The sequence below is a fragment of the Scardinius erythrophthalmus genome, assembly GCF_964197995.2.
Source record: "Scardinius erythrophthalmus genome assembly, chromosome: 8".
Taxonomy (NCBI): domain Eukaryota; kingdom Metazoa; phylum Chordata; class Actinopteri; order Cypriniformes; family Leuciscidae; genus Scardinius; species Scardinius erythrophthalmus.
In genome coordinates, this window is record NC_138228.1 from 35717410 (window position 1) to 35731669 (window position 14260).

Consider the following 14260-nt stretch of genomic DNA (forward strand, 5'->3'; position numbering starts at 1 on the left):
TAAGTCACGGGGACCCTCGCGAGCCGGAGGCGTCCTGATGCACGTCCGGGAGAAAGGCACTGGGAGCGAGTGCTGTAGAGCAACACGCGCCCAGGAACCAATCGTAAGCCTACAGTGCTCGGGGGGAGGGCGCCACTCCAACCGATGCTTTCAGCTGCCCGGGAAAGCATGGCCATCAGCTCTGGATCTGACTCGACTAACGCTGACACTCCCGAGGGAGGCAACGCAGTCGAATCCTCATTTCCAGAGGAATCAAGCCCGCCTTGTGATGCTGTGAGTGACATGACACCACCTGCTGGAGTCCCGAATGAAAACACTGGGTCCCTGAGAGGAACCAGGCACACACGGAAGCCCCACGGTTTGCGATGTGGAGGGGGGCGTGGCCCGAGGAAAGCTCGTCGGAATTATGCCACACCATAACCCTCAGATCACCCTGGCCACCAGCCAAAGTATCCCCTCTTGAGGAAGAGATAGATTGGGGTGTGGCAGAGGGGACTCTCACACAGAGATCATTGAGTCTCGATCTATAAACATTGCGATGGTCATGTTCCCGCAATGAAAACATGACTCATCCACGAGCGCTGCCGAGCGTGATTAAGCCCAACACGCGAAACAGCACTCGTGACCGTTAGGCAGATGAATCACGCGCCCACATCCAGTAAATACACGGGCGAGCCGTCTTGAAAAAGACGTGCCGCGTGCAGCTCTTTTAGAGAGAGGAAAAAGCTCAGCAGAGTGCTGAAGCGCCCAGGGAGAAACACACACACTGTCGGCAGATCACTGCACAGATCACAGTAGCAGGCAATGCGATCTCGCTGGAACGCGCCATCACTCCAACACACTGAAGAGCCGCTCGTCTCGTAGAGTGAAGATAATTCAGAATGGCTTGCAGGACTGAAGAGAACTCTTGGCTCCGAAGCGAAAACATATCTGCATGTTGCCAGCGTACTTCCTTATATACCCACGACATGGGGCGGACTTACGATATGCAAATTCCGCAGACCCATGGAATTTCATTGCCATTGGCTCGCTTTGTATACCCGAATGTGAGAGGCTTTCTAAGCGAAACCCCATTCGTCATCATCCGACGTAACTCGGAGTGACCATGAAAGGGAACAATAAAGACATTGTTATTTTCAAAAAAAAAAAAAAGTATGTTCTTTGTACTGTATTGATCTGTCCATCTAAAACACATTTTTGGTGATGAGGATGTAAGAGGAAGGGAGGAGATGGCTGGATGACAGGATTTAGTTTGAATAAGAAATGAATGTATGGATAAGTATTTAAACACCCTGCTATTTTGCAAGTTCTCCCACTTAGAAATCATGGAGGGGTCTGAAATTGTCATCGTAGGTGCATGTCCACTGTGAGAGACATAATCTAAAAAAAAAAAATCCAGAAATCACAAAATATGATTTTTTAACTATTTATTTGTATGATACAGCTGCAAATAAGTATTTGAACATCTGTCTATCAGCTAGAATTCTGACCCTCAAAGACCTGTTAGTCTGCCTTTAAAATGTCCACCTCCACTCCATTTATTATCCTAAATTAGATGCACCTGTTTGAGGTCGTTAGCTGCATAAAGACACTTGTCCACCCCATACAATCAGTAAGAATCCAACTACTAACATGGCCAAGACCAAAGAGCTGTCCAAAGACACTAGAGACAAAATTGTACACCTCCACAAGGCTGGAAAGGGCTACGGGGAAATTGCCAAGCAGCTTGGTGAAAAAAGGTCCACTGTTGGAGCAATCATTAGAAAATGGAAGAAGCTAAACATGACTGTCAATCTCCCTCGGACTGGGGCTCCATGCAAGATCTCACCTCGTGGGGTCTCAATGATCCTAAGAAAGGTGAGAAATCAGCCCAGAACTACACTGGAGGAGTTGGTCAATGACCTGAAAAGAGCTGGGACCACCGTTTCCAAGGTTACTGTTGGTAATACACTAAGACGTCATGGTTTGTAATCATGCATGGCACGGAAGGTTTCCCTGCTTAAACCAGCACATGTCAAGGCCCGTCTTAAGTTTGCCAATGACCATTTGGATGATCCAAAGGAGTCATGGGAGAAAGTCATGTGGTCAGATGAGACCAAAATAGAACTTTTTGGTCATAATTCAACTAAACGTGTTTGGAGGAAGAAGAATGATGAGTACCATCCCAAGAACACCATCCCTACTGTGAAGCATGGGGGTGGTAGCATCATGCTTTGGGGGTGTTTTTCTGCACATGGGACATGGCGACTGCACTGTATTAAGGAGAGGATGACCGGGGCCATGTATTGCGAGATTTTGGGGAACAATCTCCTTCCCTCAGTTAGAGCATTGAAGATGGGTCGAGGCTGGGTCTTCCAACATGACAATGACCCGAAGCACACAGCCAGGATAACCAAGGAGTGGCTCTGTAAGAAGCATATCAAGGTTCAGTCTCCAGACCTAAACCCAATAGAGAATATTTGGAGGGAGCTCAAACTCCGTGTTTCTCAGCGACAGCCCAGAAACCTGACTGATCTAGAGAAGATCTGTGTGGAGGAGTGGGCCAAAATCCCTCCTGCAGTGTGTGCAAACCTGGTGAAAAACTACAGGAAACGTTTGACCTCTGTAATTGCGAACAAAGGCTACTGTACCAAATATTAACATTGATTTTCTCAGGTGTTCAAATACTTATTTGCAGCTATATCATACAAATAAATAGTTAATTTTTTTTATTTTTTTTTTTGATTATGTCTCTCACAGTGGACATGCACCTACGATGACAATTTCAGACCCCTCCATGATTTCTAAGTGGGAGAACTAGCAAAATAGCAGGGTGTTCAAATACTTATTTTCCTCACTGTATATACAAACTGTGACGTAGTTAATCTGGTTTATTTCTTTTTTGCTTTTTTGGCTTGTAGAAGTTCTGAATGGCCGGTATCTTAAAGATGTAGTAGCCAAATTGGCCGTTGAGTAGGGTTGCCAACTTATGGAAAGGAAAATAAGGAACAATCGTGGTTTCTTTATAGGAAAATAAGGGACAGAATAAGGAACACCCAAAATATTTGTAGTGTACCACACAGTGCATATCATTTCAGCATCTACAGTTAAATATGTGTACAAAAGATGTATAAAGGTTCTCAGACAAACACATTTGGGTCATTTCGGAAAAATCAACCAAATATCAGAAACTTTCCCGGCTCAAATTTTTGATTTTGTTAAAAGAAAATATTCTGAAGAAAGACAAACGTAAATGAAGAAGAAAGCCAAAATATTAGGCTACATGTGATGGATGTCTATTTACTGAGTAATTTACAGTTTTGTAAAATGGGTCAAAATGACAATTTTCACCTAAGATTTGGAGTCAGATTACAGGGGGGTTAAAATGACTTTAAAACTGCAGCATTATTTTACTTTTACACAGAGATTGTTAGGTCTATTGGTTGACTTTAGCCATCTTTGTTTCATTATAGCTATGCCAACGGTGACATTTTAAAAATGGGAAAAAGCAGTACTTTTGTTTTTTGCCCAAAGTTTGCATGCCTGCAACACATATTAAAAATATCTTAATATCCTTTTAGATTATAATTCTTAACAAACTTTTCTTTTGGTTTCTTAATTTTTAAGGCCAAATATGGTTAATTAAGTCCCAATATAGGGATGTTAATGTGGCTCCGTGAGTAAATTAGTTTACATTTTCAATGGTTGCACATTTTCTGAAGAACAAATAATGTTGAAACTAGAAATGTATCTTTTTTTTTCTATCAACACAATTGAACATTACTAGAGTGCCATAAATAGTATTTTTCCAAAGTTTGTGTGCTTGTAACTCTAAAAATAATAAAGATACCTTAATATCCTTCTAAATTCTCATTCTTAATAAACTTTTATTTTGTAATCTTCATTTTAAAGGCCATATATGGTTCAGTCCCATAGAAATAATGTGGCTCCATGTTCAAATTGTTGAATTTGACCTATTTTCAATATATAGCTATACCAATGAATATTTCTGTATCATCAACCTCTATTCAAAACAATAAACATAAAAGGTTTTTTTTTTGGTCAGGAAGATACATAGATGGCATAAAATTTGAAAGCACAATAATTAAACATCTTTAAAAAAAAAAAAACATTTAAACAATGGCACTTAAAATTTTGAACTAGGCCTAAATGTTTTTGCAACCATGTATGAATAAATGAAAAGTGCATACTTTTCAGATAAAGAGAACTTAGATGATTAGAATGCGCTGCTTTTGGTGCTTGAGATTTTATTGGTTATTTTATGTTTCAATAACGAGGTCCAAAGTAGCCTACGGTACAAGTTACTTTAATGTAAAATGTTTTTCTCTATTTAACATTAACTTACAATAGTGAAAGATTTTTGATAACCTCTTCCCTCAGGTAGACTGCATGTTTTCTTGCGTTGCTGAATGTTGGACTCATGAACAATAATCACATTGTTTGTAGTCGCCCAAACTGATTAGCTGGAATCAAAACGTGGACAGTGAAAGAATGTATTTGCCGTTAGCGCGAGTCCCGTTGTCTGTGAAGCGGGAGCGACAGCCGGGAGAGGATTCTGCTGGGTCATAAAGCCTTCCGCGAAAGGCTATGTTTGCAAATCAAACAAAGATTTGTCTCAAAGAAATGGTTAATTCTTAATTTAGATCGTATGCCTGAAAATACGGGACAAGCTGCGTTCCGTATGGCTTTCATACGGGACGCTTCATTGATGCCTTAAATACAGGACGATTCTGTATTATACGGAACAGTTGGCAACCCTACCGGTGAGTGAAAAAATTCATTTCAAACCCTGATCATGACACTGTGCAAGTGAACAATGTTTTTTTATTTAAACTAAGAGGATAGTCATATTCAAGCATTTAGATGCTTAGTTTTTTTGATTGATTTGATTATTTCAAATCTACACCAAACCTTCTACAATTCATTCAGTTACAAAATCTCAACAAAAGCAGTATGATTGATTCAAGAGACTTGATACTTCCTTATTCAGGAATGCTCTTGTCATTTTATGCTGTAATTTTAAAATGTGGAAGAAAACACTGCAAGCTGATGGGCCTGCCTTAAAATTGTCCAATTTTAAAGTGAAAACTGCATCTTTATGAGGTCAGTGTCCTCGATTGTAGAGACACTTAGTGATAAACACTGATTAGAGACCAAATTGACCTCTTAGCCAGTTCTATTGTTGAGAGACTGATGTTTTTACCAGAATCCATTAAATTATAGAAGGTTGAATTACCTGACACAGGTCGAGGATGGATCCGTGATTTGCCTCTGCATGCGTGTGTTGCCATGGACACCATTTTCTTGAGTCTTAGATTCCACCTCCAGTGGAATATCAGGTGAAGTGTGGCTTATTTTGAGGGCTGCCTCAGGCACTGGCACTGCAGGAGGAGATCCTGGAACCGCTGGAGAGACTGGAGTGGGCGGCACTGTTGTCTCTTTTACCACTGAACATCGGGCATTATTCCGGCGATCGAGGGTGGCGTCCACCTCTGGACGCTGGGGTTGAAGGGGTGGAGGAGGAGGATAAGGAGGGTCTGGATGTCCCTCCTTGGTGCTTGGAGAGAGGCCTCGCTCGCGCCATGGAATCCAGCACAATTTCCATGAAACAAAGAGAGAGACACCAAACAGGGCCAAGCCACAAGCGGTCACCACCAATGACAGCAGGCTAATGGATATATCTACGAAGAAAGAATTGAGTGCATACAAAAAAGAGGGTTAGACAGAAATATAGGCCACATACATCTGTTAATTTTACACAAATGCTTTCTGGAACATGATGTATGGGATACTTAGACTTCAGGGCTGGTGGGAGCACAAGTTGTTTAGGTCCAAATAAGACTGCTTTAATAACTAGTATTTCAGTTCTGTTACATGCAGTTCAGATTTAATACAAATTTGTTTGTCACTACCAACATTTTTCAAGAATTAATTTGGTTGTAGAATGCAGTTGTCACTGTTATAAGAAAGTCTATGTGTACACAAAGGAATGGACATAATTTTCTGCATTGTCTAAGTGGCAAGTGAAAATCCATAATAAGTGCAACAATGCCATTTAATAGAAATCAAATTATATAATACATATCACGCTTGGTGCAGTTCAATATTCAATAAATGAAACTGTAAATATTATCACAAAGCATTTTCACACTATTGGTTTTGCATTTTTAATCTACATGAATCTCTGTGAATTCTTTGAACGACTCATAGAGTCAACAGGCTTCAATGGGAGTCTACCAGTAACACTGATTTCAATAGATCAGAGATTATGGTTCATTGGAAATGTGCTTTAAACACATAGGTAGAGCTTAGGAGAAACATTGAATTCTTAAAAACAATCTTAGGATCATATATTGCAAATGCTGACAGAAATTGCAAATATTAAATGAAGTATATCATCAAAAAAACAGCAAATTGGCTCCATTCGTTCACAGCCATTCAGTCTGAAGATGTTTGAGCAGAAGCTCAAAATTCAAAGAATAATTTAATGGACTTAAAGTTAGAGGCTACATGTCTCCAGTCATTTACTACCTTTTCCTCAAACCTCTCAAATAGACACTACAGTATAATATTCTTTAAAACACCTGCTTTACTTTCATATGTAATGCCTTTCAGTATGTACAGTTTCCTTGTTCTGATAAAAAAAAAAAAAAAAAAAAAAAAAAAAAAAAACCTCCCTAGCTTCCTACATCAAACTAACCATATTCAGCACACTGTATTCCCGAGACACCTAACTGAATGCCTATTCTAAGCCACTGCCATTTAAAACATTGGATATTGTCACTGTGATGATTAGCCTTAACCACCAGTGACAGTGAAATCCATGAACTTTAATTAAAATCAGGAACTTCAGTTAATTAGCAGTAAAAAAGGGAACCCTTACACAGTTCATTCAAAGCATATGACATGTTTAATTAGGATGGACAAAACTGGTTTAATGAACTCCACAGTGGGGCAGCCAAGGGTTGGACAGTTTGGACAGGATCACCAGTTGGACAGTCAAGCCCCCTTAATAATTGTCTTGAGGAAGTTCAGGGGTGTATAAATCCCCAAATATTTTTTCTCTAGGCCACAACACCCTGACACAATCTAAAAAAAAAAAAAAAAGATTTTATAATTTTATTGAAAGTAGACAAAAGAGTAATTACACAGCAAAAAAAATAAATAAATATATTTGTAATTATCATAAGTCAAAATGCACATTAGAGTATAGGGCAGGGGGGAAAGCACCCAGACATGGAAACAAGGACATGTAAAGCAGACTGCTTTTGGTCATTATCCAGAAATATTTGACTGATCAATGTCATGACTGACCAATCATAATTAAGTATTCCAGAGATATGATTAATATATTACCAATATACTGTACTGTATGTTTCCAGCTGCAGGCCTCACAGTGCTTCTAGACATTATCACAGCTTTCACCCCATTAGCTACGGCCCTGACAGAACCCTTTAACAAATGCTCCAAGTCCCACAATCACAAAGGAAAAAGCAAAAAATATTTTTTTGAGGTGTGATACATACAAGTGTGTGTATATGTATGTATATGTATGTACATGTACAATTCCAGCGGAAGTTAGCGTTGCTATGGTACTGATAAACAAACCTGAATTCTTAACTTTTAATAAAATAAATAATGATTTTATAATGATAAGTTGTCACGTCATTTTTTTATTTTCATGATTTTCTAACGTTATTAGGACAGTTAATACAATTAAAAGTCCTATATACCACTATAACACATTTAGCCGACCTGACATGTCAACGTCCTGGGCAACTTTCCTCCACCCAGCAGCCTTCCGATTAATGTCTCTATAACCCTCATCAGAGAGATCATACAGAATTGTACATTCTGAAACAGACAAAATCAACCGTTCTAATCTCTCCGCCATTTTTGTTCTACTCACTTCCGAAGCTTCTGACGCTTTTCAACGTTGTAGTACAACGTCCGTTGGGGGCGTATTGCGTATTACGGAGCTGATTTCAACTGCCAGTGTGAAGACGGCATTAGTGACGTCACTAAAGCCACAGGCCCCGCCCACGAGTGTCGACAGACACTGCCGTTTTAACATAGACCCACCCTGAGTTCACAGCGAGTTCACACATCCGCCATTGCTGCACTGACGAGAATGTCTCCCAAGCATTGTAGGTGTTGTGTGGCTGGATGTATTAATCCACATAGCTCTCTCTATTTACTCCCTAAATCTGAAGACAATGTGGAATTATTTTGTTTAAAAAAAAAATGCTCCCTCAACTCTACCGAAATTTGTTTATGTACTTACGCACTTCTTATACTGTGTTTACTCAGCTCTTACGGTGATTTTCTGGAGTAAAACTGACGCTTCATCTTTTGTGTGATGTACAATAAAATTTATTAAACTCATCAGTATATTTTTGATCATCATTCATCAGTCTGCCGAAACAGCAGACTTGTAGGCTATTAATAGTGGATACATACAAGCAGATGACAAATACGTTATAACAGTAATTAAACTAAACTGTACCTGTTCCATCTCCATACAGCACTCTGACTCTGTAGGCATTATGGTCCGACTCCGGGTCGAAATGAACACCGTTACTGAGAGTTTCTGATATTATCATCATTCCGTGAGATGAAATTGTCCTGAGACTGAGCGCGAGCTCATGAAGCTCCGCTCCCTGTGCCGTGCAGCAGCAGCTTATTTGCATTTAAAGGGCACACTAAAACAGCACGTTTTTCTGAGCACCAAAAAGTGACAATTTAAACATGCTGTAAAAAATGATCTGTTGGGTATTTTGAGCTAAAACTTCACATACACACAGAGACTTATTTTACATCTTGTGAAAAGGGGCATAATAGGTCACCTTTAAGCCAATTGTTTATATATTTTGCTGTAGTGTGTCAGTAGGACATATCAGTTTACATTTACAAACATTGCTTTTGCCAGCCTTTAATTGTAATAATCAAGTGAGATTTTTGTATGCACAAGGAGTCTGACAACAGTCAGTATGCTCCACACGGAGATCTCATCTCACCATCAAGTCTGTCTGTGATTACATTAAGATTTATATTAACATATTGTTTATAATGGATTGATTGAGGAATACTAAGAAACCCACTGCTGCTGTGAGTCTCCTTCTCTGAAATAATGCTCTGGCTGGAAAACGGATACTCCACATAATGTATTTTTACTGGTGGCAAGGCATACAATAATAGTCTTTAATGGGTCTCTTGCTACTTGTTCCACATTTATTAGTGGTTTGACCGTCAGGTACATGAGAAACCTGGGAAATCTGATCATGGGTTCCAAATGTTGAAGAAAATGGGGCATATACCATGCTGTCTGTCTAATTTCCCTTAAAAAGCTGTCTGGTTGTTTCCTACCATAAATATCTTATATCAAATACTGAGTATTTAAGATAATCATACTTAAAACCCTTGGTATTCTGAGGCAGCCAATATCTGCGATGAACAGTTGATCAAAATACCTGGGTGTAACTTTCTTTAACCTGTTTTGGAATGATTGTGGAGAAAAGGACATTATCTAATGAAATTACAAATCATGAACAAAAACAGTATTATTAAAATGCTTTTATGACGTTGTACCGTTGATTTATATAGAAAATGTACTTTTAAATAGCAAGCTATATTTGCAACAGTTCAAAATGCACAACCAGGGCAGTCTTAATATTTCGAAGAAACAGATTATCCAGTTAAAAAGCAATGTTGAACATGTTGAAAGAAGAAAACATTAATTGCCAGTACTTTATTTCTTAGTGTCATAGTATGATATTGTCACGTTATGTTCCTTTTTAGTTCTGACTCTAATTTGTTTTCATTCATCACGCGTTTCTTTTTCTTTTGTTTTCCCGCCACTATATAATTCACAGTGGACACTAATCATCACAGCTCTTCGTCTTTTAGTTAATCATCTCTGTGTATTTAAGTTCCTGCCTCTGTTATGGTCTTTGTCGATTGTTGATACAAATAGTGCTATTTTACTCTTGTTTGTTTTAGTTTTTTTTATTATTAGTATTTTTTCTATATATTGCAACCTAAATAATAGCATTACAAACATTTACATGTAAAACATGTATTATTATTTACCGCTCTATGAGACCTCATTAGTTAGGTTGTGACTAACTAATATTTAGTTAGTTACCTGTAACTAATGTGGACTGGTAATAGTTTGTAATTATGTTTCATTCCATCATTACATCATAATATTCCACAGAGAACCCATGGAATAATAATAATAATAATAATAATAATAATAATAATAATAATAATAATAATAATAATAATAATAAAGAACCTGTATACATTTTGAAACTATTTTAGCTCAATTAAAATGTTGCATTATGGAACCATGGCATTTGTATGGCAACTAGATAGAACTACACCTGGACCTTAATTCTTTTTTTTTGTTTTTCCCCCTTCCTCTTCTTTTATATCGCAGCAGAAACACCAGCTGCCAAACTCTATTTTATTTGAGCTGTCCCTGTTGAGCAGAGTCCTCTAAAGCAGCCTAACTCATTTCAGTCAACTGAATGTGTCAGTTACACTTCAAAGTGAGAGCTCCACAATGGCTCATATCTAGTAACCCATAGAAACATTCCAACACACAAAGAGCTTCAAAGAGCTCTATAGCTGAGATTCCAACTGCACTGCAGCTGCCTGTACGAAAGCATTTGTGTTATTTTTTTAATTTTTTTGCGAACACAGAAAATTTTGAAGTGAGGTTTTAAATACTAATAATGCAGCAAACATATCGATACATTTTTAAAATGCTGTTTGCAGTTATGTAACACATGTAACATTATACTTATGGAAAAATGCAGGTTTTCTTTGTATTCACCTTCACAAGCAGGAATATTACACATGATCCTAAACCCCTATAAAAGTGCAATATCAACATTTAAAAGTACTAGGCAGTCAATCACCCTTCCTATCTTGTTACATGCCAAAGCGGTTATGCTAGATCATCTGACCCCATTCCACAGCTTTCTGCAAAGTGGGATTGAGAAGATGAAATGGGATTTCCAATAAGAGGTTAATAAAGCGATGGAACTCCAGCCTGTGGTCTTTCATGCTGCAGCTGAAGAATACCAAATGTTAGTTATGCCTATAGCATTTTCATAAGAAGGGGGGGGAAAGAACTCTAAACATACTGAATCATTGCAAAATCACAAAAACACTGCACTTGCTATTTAATATGGCCCCTTGTGTAATCAGGTCTCTTCCAAAAAAAAAAAATAAATAAATAAATAAATATATATATATATATATATATATATATATATATATATATATATATATATATATATATATATATCCTCCAAATGAAAAAACAATGTTAACATGGCATTCAAAGAAAGGCGACCATTCCGGCACAGTGAGATGCTAGATAATTATTGTTTTGCCTCTTTCTTTTCACTCTGGCTTCATGCTGCTGATTATTTAATTATAGTTTACACAGCCACTTGGTCTAAATGTCCTGAACTCCCATGGAGAAAAAAACTTTTGCTGCAAGACTGGTCAAATGGATATCCAAGCTATTGAAGATTTTTGGTAAATAACTTAGCCCTCTACCACACATTTCATAGACTGTAAAACATATGGATGTTGTGTCCGTGACGTCACCCGTAGGTTTCTGAAGAGCATTTCTGAAGGCTAAAGTGGGCGGAGCCGGCCATCGCCATCTTGGCAGCGCATCACCGCGTGTCACAAATAGACGGGATTAGGTGACGTGACGTGACAGCTAACAGACAGCAAACAAACGGCTAGTAGTGACAGCAGCGGCAATCCACCTGACACTCAAGCCCCTAATTATGCAGAACTTTAAGACTTAATATAATTTAAACAGATGAGTTATAAAAAAAAATAAAAAATCACCCCTCTCACATGAAGGGAAAATTTGACTATATAGACCAAAACCACTTTTTGTACCAGGCTGTAAACATTTTTTTTTCTGCTGCAAAGTTGGGCATACAGTATTAACATGGGGGGTCAATGGGATTGACTCTCTTTTGGAGCCTGTCTCTAGCGGCCAGTCGATGAATTGCAGTTTAAGTCACTTCCGTGTTGGATTCAAGAGACCGGAAGGTTGCCGCTTGGTTCATTTCCTTGCCACTGTCTCTTTAAGAGAACATTCTCGTTTTTTTTTTTTTTTTTTTTTTTTTTTTTTGGAAAAAGAAGACCTTAGTTTAGCCAATACATGTTTAGTCACACCCTGTGCTGTGCACTGTCTTAATCTTAGTTCATCTACACAATAAATTATGTGAAGTAACAGATGCCACATTTGAATCAAATGCAATTATCATCTTGGACAATGTGGCTTCAGCTATAATGTAGTAGGCTATCTAAATAATAATAATAACAATAAAAATAAAATAAAAAACTGATGAAACGTGGTAAATGTTAAGAGAATGGATTTTAATAAGGACTGGATTGGTGTGAAGCTTTGAAAGGTTTATCATGCTACCACCTTCCAATAATCTATCATAGCTACAAGTCAAAGTGTGTATACTCTTGGGGGGAATTTGCTATGAATTCCTATAAAGATCAGGTAAGAATGAAATAAGGTCCTGCTGCATTAACTGCAAATAAATAATTCATAATATATAAACGATTTATTTATTAGAACATTAATCGTAGGCTATTTAATTATCCTTATAATTCGTTCCAAATCATGAGAGAAATTCCATTAGCATTTCTTTACAATTTCTGACAAAAGTATTTGATTACACCAAACTCAACAGATACCGACACATAACGTCAAGTAAGATAAAACGTGAATGTGGTCGACATTCCTCAAGCGTGATCACGCTGGAGGTTGATTTGTAATAAATTGTTGAGCAACAAGTCAATACTGAATCAAATGAATTTTTTTTTCGTGATGCTGAGGGGGAAAAGCGCATGCAACCGTTTTGTACAGAAGTGTCGCCTACCTGAGTCCGAATACCTCGGCCTGGCAAGGTCTCGAAAATAATAAATGAAATCCAAACAGTTTTCGTTCTGAACCTCCCCTTTAGAACAAAGATCCGATAAGAGTTCTAGTGCTTTTTGACAAATCTCGTCCTCTCTGTCGACAGGCATTTCCCACCAGCATCCTTCTGGATTGTGGAGCTTCTAAAGCGCAATCCCCTCACAGAGAAACATCATCTCACGGACGGCATCTCGCTCTCGCAGACAAACCGAGCTCTTTTTTATTATTATTATTATTATTATTATTATTATTATTATTATTATTATTATTATAATTATTATTATTCCCTTTCCCAGAATTCACTCGACACGGTGAAGTTCTTGCTTGACGTGGAGCCCAGTCGTGACGCAAATGGAGTCAGAAAACAAAAGCCACCGGTTGAATCTTCACACACACATGCACGAACTGAAGTGTGAAGCTCAATGTCCACGCTCGCCGTGGTGCTGAAGACAGTGCGCATGCTCACAGCCTGATCGAAACGTAATGTGTTTCTTGGTCCTTTAAACAGTCGTTTTACAGCTGAAGCTAAGAATCAGTGTCTACCACAAAACCAGTAAGTACACTTTTCATACAGCAAAACCTTGGTTTTACAGGAGTAACACTAACTAGAGTAACTTTGTGATATTTGGTACACAACTTGTCATGATGCGATTTTAGTTTGGAACATCTTAAAGCCAATGAAAAGCCTGGCATATGTTATATCTTGGTGGTGTTTTGCACAAATATACTAAGAAACTGACCTGGTTGATTGTCTGATGGGAATTTGTTCGATATATTAGCCATGCCATACAGAGGTGGAACAAAGATCAATTACATGAATTTAAAGGATGAATATTGCAGATAACTGAAACAGATAATTAATGGTCAGTTAATCAGTGTTTGTTAGAACCTTATAAAGCAATGTAAGGTAATCTCTAATAAGGCAGAATATGAGCAGCAAACATGATTAACCAACTTCTTAATCTCGGAAAGCTGTGCTTTAAATCTTGTTTAAATCTTTAAACACATATCAATTAGTATTTGTGTGTGTGTGTGTGTGTGTGTGTGTGTGTGTATGTGTATTTTTATTTTATTTATTTGTTTAACTTTTCTTTTTTTTTTTATCTGCAGAATTTATCAAATAAAACCACACATGTGATTCTTAGCCTATATTATATTTGAGACATTATTAATACTGCACCATAGTCAAACTTCCTAATTTTTTCATCACACTTAATCAACGATTTCCAAGAGACTGTCTCAGTGACAGCGGGGTATATGCCCAATGTGAACAGAAGTGTACAGACCTGG

The 14260-nt window shown here is 38.0% G+C and overlaps 1 protein-coding gene across 1 annotated transcript in view; it reads right to left on the bottom strand.

Annotated features, from left to right (window-relative positions):
- syt9a (synaptotagmin IXa) overlaps positions 1 to 13155 on the bottom strand; it is a 99366-nt gene extending 86211 nt beyond the window's left edge. The window contains exons 1-2 of the mRNA XM_081372362.1: positions 12933 to 13155; positions 5237 to 5681 (exon numbers count right to left, since the gene is read on the bottom strand). Of these exons, the coding sequence (XP_081228488.1) occupies positions 5237 to 5681; positions 12933 to 13080 (593 nt within the window). The 5' untranslated portion in view covers positions 13081 to 13155. The remainder of the gene's footprint in view (positions 1 to 5236; positions 5682 to 12932) is intronic.
- Positions 13156 to 14260: the final 1105 nt, after the last annotated feature.